At 34.9% G+C, this 7,817-nt stretch overlaps 1 protein-coding gene across 1 annotated transcript; it reads right to left on the reverse strand.

Moving 5' to 3' along the window:
• Positions 1 to 6,413: 6,413 nt before the first annotated feature.
• LOC110100230 lies at positions 6,414 to 7,195 on the reverse strand. Its single transcript, XM_020827653.2, has one exon. It carries the CDS (start codon positions 7,126 to 7,128, stop codon positions 6,631 to 6,633), a length of 498 nt encoding a protein of 165 aa, XP_020683312.1. The 5' UTR covers positions 7,129 to 7,195; the 3' UTR covers positions 6,414 to 6,630.
• Between the last annotated feature and the right edge of the window lie 622 nt (positions 7,196 to 7,817).

The raw sequence follows: 7,817 nt of genomic DNA on the forward strand, positions 1-7,817 counted from the left end.
TAAGTATCTTGGTGTTCCTATTTTTAAAGATAGAAAAAAAAAACTTTTCTCTTTGATGATCTAATTTCCTTTGTCTAGAATAAAATTTTATCTTGGGATTTTAATTTTTTGAGTTTTTCTGGTAGAGTTACTCTTATCAAAAGTGCTCTTTGTTCTTTACATGTGTATAGATTTCAAACTGTTTTTTCTACTCAAGCAGTTTGTAATAGAGCGCATAAGCTCATCAATAATATTTTTTGGAAAGGTTCTTCAACTAATTTCCAAAATTGTTTGGGCCACTTGGGATAAATGCTATGGTGTTTTGGAAGAAGACAATTTAGTTCGCAAGAATATGAATGATTTGGCTATGGTCTTTTCTTTTAAATTTTTGCATAATTTTCGTTATAAAGTTAGCCTTTAGGCTAAATTTATGTGTCCCAAGTACTCTATTGGTAAGCACCCTACTTATCAGTTTAATCAAGGTGACTCCCGAGTGTGGCAAAGATTTTGCAAGGTTAAATGGGCAGTTGAGCCTTACATTTCATGGGGGCATGGTGAAGGTAATATTTTCTTCTAACAAGATCATTGGTTAGGTAAACAAACAATTGACTCCATTTTGAATTCTTCTTCTAATGCGGCTATTAAGGTGAATTCGTTCTTTTTTTATAATAGTCGGGACTATGAAAAGCTTTCTAATTTTATTCCTAATTTTATTGTTCATTAAATTTTAAATCTGCCTATCAATACGGATTCCAAGGATATTATCTTATGTGATCTTTCTAAAGATGGTAGCTTTCACTTAAAGGATGTTTAGCATGCTTTTAGAACTAGGAATAATATTGATAATATTTTCTCTATGATTTGTCATAAAATTATTTCGACTACTATGGTTGTTTTTGTCTGGCGAATTCTACATAAATTTGTCCCTACGGATGACAATCTCATTAAAAGAGGTTTTATTTTGCGTTCAAATGTCAATGTTATTGTCATTGGGAAAATATGCAGCATGTTTTTATATCTGGCCCTATTGTTGTTAAAACTTGGGTTTATTTTGATGACATGTTTCAATTAAATTACTTTAATGCCCATTTGTCTATTTATGCTATGCTTAATGCTTGGTTCATTAAGTTTAAGGGACATATAAAAAATGTTGTTCCTACTCTCATTTTATGATTTTTATGAATGGAAAGGAATAACTCTTTATTTAATGGTGTTCGTATGAATCATCATAAGGTGATACAAAATGTCAAAGATAAGGTTTTAGCTCTTTTTTCTGTTAAGTTGCTCTCTGGAAAGAACTTTAAAAATTATTCTTTTGTTGGTTCTACTTTAAGTCTTAATCTGGATGATGGTTCTCTTATTAAAGAGGCTATAGTTATTTACTGGATTAAACCTCCCACTAACTTTTATAAGTTGAATGTGGATGGTATTAGCCTTGACTCTACTAAGGGTTATGGTGGGGTTATCAAAGATAGTAATGGTAGTCTTATTATGGCCTTTACACGGCCGTTACAGAATGGTAATGTTTTCTATGCTACCACCTTGGCTATTCTCTATTGTTTGAGGTTGTGTATTTCTCTAAATGTTACCAATATTATTATTGAGGTTACTTCAGACTATAATTTATATTTTCTTAAGTATGTTGATGACTCGTTGTGCAACCCTGATCTATTTTAGCAGGTTAGGGGGAAAAAAAATTTGCTTATTTTCTTGAACTTCTCATTTTCTTATAATTTCAAAGATGGTAATGCTGGTGCTAATTGGCCAGCTAAATGAGGTTGTCGTCATGAATTTGCCTCTGATTTCATTGGGACTACTATACATGTGGCTATGAAAGGCCTGCTTAGATTGGATATTCTTGGTATGCCTTATGTTCGTAGTTGAGTTTTTTTTTATTTGGTTTGGTTATGGAGGTTTGGATTGCATTCTATTTTCTCCTGGTTGGTCCCATTGTCTCTCAGTCTTCTAGTTTCTGTTCTTGTGTTCATTCGTGGTTGTGCTTTTTGGTGCTGTTCCATGTGGCTAGAATGTTGAGGTGATGTCTCTTTTCTAGGGCTGCTATTGTATTTGCTGAAGGTTGTTGTTTTTTGGTGCTGCTATTATGGATGGACGTTTGGGTTTGTGATCTCTCCGTGAGGATGGTGCCCTTGTGATTGATGCAAGTTGAGGTTGTTGTTTTTTGGTGCGGTTCCAAGGCCTTGCCTCTTTGCAGTGTGGGAGCCATTTTTAAACTGGAGCATTTTGAGATGGCTGGTTATGTCTCGTATCCCATTCTTGGTTTGATTTATTTATTTTATTTATTTGTTTTGGTCTTACTGAATTGCTGTTGGCAATTTTCTATGATTCTGCCGATTTCTATAGATGTTTTTGTGGTTTGGGGCATGAGCTACGATTGTACTTTAGCTTTTGATGGGATTCCTTGTGGTTTCTCTCCTACCTCATGTCTACTTCTTTGGAGATGGTTATGGCTGCATTCATTGGCTATGGATTTATCCTCCTCTGGGGTTGTTGGGTGGTATGTGATTGTTTGGGTGAATTCCTGGAGTTATATCTATTTCGTCTCTCAGTTAGCATTGGACTTTGGGGCCCTTGCTGGTTGGTTGATTGGTCTTGACATTGGACGAAATACTTACATACATAGACATATGATGTTTAGTACATTAAGGAATGTGGAAATAGAATAACTATGGGAAGATTATAAACCTTTCTTTAAATCATTACAAGCTCGACAAAAATCTAATGATGTATAAACTTTAGAACACAAGTAATTTAAGTGAACATACTTAGCAAAGCTTGGGATATTTTACAAACAATAGTCTGAAGCACTTTGTCTATTGCTATCTTTACTTTTCTTCTACAATTCTAATTCTAAAAAAAATACAACCCTGATTTTTTTGCATAGGATAAATTTTATAGATTGAAGAGATGAAACTAGAACAATTATGTAACGCAGAATACTTCATCGTGGGATCAACACTCTCTCATAACCTATTTTAATACTTGATTGACATATGCATTTGCAATTTTAGTTGGGAGTAATATTTAAATAAATATAGTCCAACATACATAGCCCACCGCATCAATGGACAATAGATTAAAAAAGAGTTTGAGTATATGATTTAACTGAGAAAGTCTGAGACTATCTGTAGATGTTGGAAGTGTGCCATTACCAATGTGGTGTTTGGGAATATCTTGTCTATTTCCATGCACTACTTGATTAGATCCTGTGTAAGTTGTGGAGTAACTAAGCTTTGATTGATCTGAAGTTAGATGCAAAGATGCTCCACTGTCAAGGATCCATTCGATTGGGTGAGCTGACGAAGAAATGCAAAGGAATGTAGAGTTACCAGATCAATGTTATATGCATGATCATGCTAATGCTCGCAAATAAGAGCAGTGTGGCTACATCTAATAGATTTGATAAATAATAAGAGATCAAGCAGATTTACCAACATGGGTGGAAGTAATTAGACGGATTAACATAGTGTATTTATGGAATGAATTGGGATGTCCTTTATTGACAAAAAATCGACCACAAGAAAGTAAGAGAAACGGTATCAACAGATAGTTGTAAGGATTGTAATTTTTTTTTTTTTTTTTTTGGGGACATTTAGGCCATTTAAGGCAAACACACACACTCAACGCATACACATAGACTCGAACCCTGAACCTCTTAGTTGGAAGCCAAAGCTCTCAACCAATAGGCCAAGGAGAGTTGTGTAAGGATTGTAATTCATCCAACAACAATTTGTAAAGGTTATCCAAACTCAAAGGCTGTATATTAGTCTGAATGAAGATTTTGAAGGCTTGATATTGAGCTGTAAGGTAATTCAATGTGCAGAGAAGAATATCTTGTGGATCAAGGGGTGTGATGGCTACAACAATGGAATCAACATTGGCTTTGATTGCGAAGAAACAATGGGTCATTGTTTGACCTTTCATAGACAAATGATCAAGCTAATTCTTATATTGGATGATTCATGAACGAGTTGATGACTACAAGTGTTGTTCAACGGTGAATAAAATATCAGAACAACGATTAAAAGTAAAGACAGGGAAGTAATGCAGAAAAATTGAGTGAATATAGTGTTATAACTAGATTCTGATCTATGAGAATCTTGGTATGATAATGGGGATTGGTGGAGGGCAATCCAACTGTAGAGCTGAGCGTTCTAGATGGACAGGCACAAGTTCCTTCTAAGAAACCATGAAAGCCGTTTGCATGAAAGAGCTTCAGAATTTGAGATCGCTAACTTTGATAGTTTTCTAAAGTGAGAGGGGTAGAAATAACACTTTTAATGTTTTCCATAAGAAATTTCAACTCTGATGGTATCGAGTTGTTTTCTAGCTACAATCCCAATCTGACTCCTGAATCAGACGTATCATCAGAGGAAGCATCTGGAGTGTTCATGATCTATGATAAAACTAAAGGATAAAGAAAAAAAAGAGTAGCTCAAAAAAAAAAAAAAAAAAAAAAAAAATGCTCTCTTGATTTAAAAAAAAAAAAAAAAAACATAATGCTCTTATACTATATAAACTATAGCTTTATGCTCTCATACTATAAAAACTATAAGCTTAATCAAGCTACTCGAGAGAAACACAACTACTTGTATTGGAGCATATAGAAATAGCAAAAAAGCAAGCCTGCCTGCGAGCCCTTGTCGAGCTTATACAAGAAAATATACATATCCCAAGAGCTCCTTTTTTAACAATAATTTAAAGGTTTTTTGAGGGATCTATGCATTAAAAACAAAAGAAAATTATAAGTCTTTAAGGAACCTTATGCCCTCTAAAAGTACAATTCTTTGAAGTAAAACATACGAGCCAATGATTCTACCTATTATAATGTGAAGCAACATAAAAACAAAAGCAACAAAATTAAGCAAACCAGGATAAAAAACAACTCAACAGGAATATCCTCAATTCTTGACATGGAGCCAAACGAGCCACCAAAAGAAACCTATAATATTAGATTAAAAAAAAATTGCAAAAGGAAAGGAAAGAAATAACCCAACAAACAACAAACCAACACCCAACAACCAACCAAAGAAACATCACCAACAACAAATAACCACAAGACCACTCCCACGCACCAATAGTAAACCACAATAACACAACCAAAACACAGCAAAAACCACAGAGCAAACCTAGAAAGCCCATCCACTTAGCCAAACCCAAACCACAATGCCTAAGAAGATACGAAGAGAGCAAAAAAAACCTACCACATGAGCCAGTAACCAAACAAAGCAACACCAAACCCAAAGGAAAAACTGTTAGAGGGCCAACAAAACTAGAGAAAAATAACAAACAAAACTAATTACATAATTTTAGACTTCCTCCTACCACATTCGCAACCTCCACGAGAAAATGTTTTTTCAATAATGCGACCCATGTTCAAACTATACATCTCATGAAACTCATCGATAGAGTCACCCAATTTAATCCCAACACCCCTGCAAGGAAAGAAATAGACCGAACCACACAAATAAGTTTGATTCAAAGAAGTATCCTTCATATTCAACGATAATTAAGCTTTCAAAGCATCATTTGAAATAATAGAAATCGGAACATCTATAAATTGTGTCTTATTAAAAGGTAATGAAGATGCTTCTGAAGAAGGCCTGGGAGAATCATCATTAAAAGGCACAACCAAATCCTCCCCAGGTTCCATTCCCAACAGAATGGATTTAACACCAGAATCAGCAATAATGTAATCACCAAATCCTTAAAGGTTGAAGTTTAAGAGGAGGGAAGGCCACTGGAGCCGCACCATACAAAGCATCAAAAAACAACCTCAAACCATAATTACCGCAGAGGAAACCATGATCCCACAAACGAGCCCGATTATCTATCATTAGACACAATCAGAGGAGAAAAATCAAGCAAAGAGAGCGATCATCCACGGGAGTAGTAAAAATAGAAAGAAAAGACAAAGACACTTCCCTGAGAGATAAGCTCCAGTGAGGGAGATGGGCGCCTAGGGCGAAGCCCTAGCAGAGCGGCATGAAGGAGGCATTGATGTTTTGCACCTAATAGTTGTGCCATTCCATGTAGTCGGAGGAGAAAAACTAAGCAAATAGAGTAATTTAAAGGTATTTTGTTTTACATAATCACTCCTTTTTAGGCAAAATTAGAAAGTAATATTAATGGGTCAGATTGAAGTAGATAGAAACCAAATTAAACGTGTTAAAAGTAACACAAGCTTCGTGACAAAAATAAGAAAACAGTCCTCATTTTTTACTGTTTGTGGTAGATTGCATTGTCTAATGCCATCGCAAAAATGAACCGACCTATTGTTCTTACAAAAGATATTTTGGTAGAATTCCAAACTACTATAATTATTTATCCTATGTTCAGACGCTTCCATATCATTTACCTTGTATAGCAGTTCTCATTTAACAAATAAGGGGAATATTTGAATAACATTACTATGCAGTTAAATGAAATTTCTATCCTACTTCGTTGACGTCATTATAACATCGTCTTAATCCACGATATTTTGAGGACTGATATCCTAATAATTGATAATTAACTAGAAATATTAATATTTAAGGATTTAAGTTAATAATGAAGAACCTTCACCATACATTGAGCCCTAGAAACCTAAAGCAATACGAGGGAGAAGTGTAGATGACCAACATGACAAATTCATTAGACGGCGGACTTCAATATCACCAGATAGCCCTCTTTGGAACGATTACCGAGGCTTTTGCAATTTAATCCGCAGCCGCACTGAGGAGAAATGACAAAGTTATTGATCGCGAAGTTAGCCGAGGCGATCCCGACAGAGAATTCGAGCTCGTCTCCATTTCGGACGACCTCGACAATGTTGATCCAGAAAAAAACGACCTTGACGCGGACACCCTTAAGGTTGCTGAGGCGGTTTGTTGATATCCGGCCGGAAATGGACGACTGGTATCCTAGCTGGTATGATCCCTCAAGCGAGAAACTGCAGGTCCCATTGAAGTAGACTAAGAAATCTCCTGTGCTGTTGTCTAGGTCGTATCCAACAGCCCCCTTTGGAAGGAGGCCGATGGGGAAATTGTAAGATTGGAGGGCATCGTAGACAGAGGAGGTATCATCGGAAATGTTGGCAATTGCGCCGGCAGCGGCGAAGAGGATGAGGGGCAGGAGGAGGAGAGGAGACATGGATTTGCGCGTAGAGGGAGAAATGTTAGGCTTGTGTTAACCCTTCTTCATTGTATAATAAAGTAGATTTTACAAATTGAAAAACAATTGTTTCAAAACATGTAAAAAATATATTATTATAATTTGAAATTTTATTTATGTGTTAAAAAAAATAGTTATTTTATCTATATTTTACCACGTGGCCGCTTTTTACAGCTATTCTACTATTTTCCCGTTACATTCAAGTTGTTTGTTGTGTAGCAAATTTGTGGGGAATAATTTTTTTATAGTTCGCTGTAGAGGGCTTAAAAAATTTTTTTTTTTACTGTTATTTTTATTTTATTTTTAAAATATTCTTATATTAGAAAACTACCCTTAATAGTAGACTTCAAAGCAAATTACATTTATAATCAAAATTTCAAAAAGCTGCATCGGCTTCAACAAGTAGTAGAGCATTATTTGGTGATGTAGAATTTTATTAAAAAAATGAATAAGTTAAAAACTAAAATAAAAAAAATGATAAATCATTTAAATTGCCAAAGTATAAGATTTCTGCACATAGTTAAATGTAGTAAATTTATTATCATATAACTTTGTTGTATCCTGAAATATTCACGGCCATAGAGAAATATGAATTTTAGCGTCGTAGTTTTGTACAAAGATCGAGCACATAAATAGATGAAAGCTAAGGTGTAACATTCATAAGAAAC

This window comes from Dendrobium catenatum, unplaced genomic scaffold (assembly GCF_001605985.2).
Source record: "Dendrobium catenatum unplaced genomic scaffold, ASM160598v2 fragScaff_scaffold_648, whole genome shotgun sequence".
NCBI classification, from domain to species: domain Eukaryota; kingdom Viridiplantae; phylum Streptophyta; class Magnoliopsida; order Asparagales; family Orchidaceae; genus Dendrobium; species Dendrobium catenatum.

What these genes read in the sequence shown, in the direction of transcription:
- LOC110100230 (XM_020827653.2), bottom strand. Translation starts at nt 7,128, where the DNA reads ATGTCTCCTCTCCTCCTCCTGCCCCTCATCCTCTTCGCCGCTGCCGGC.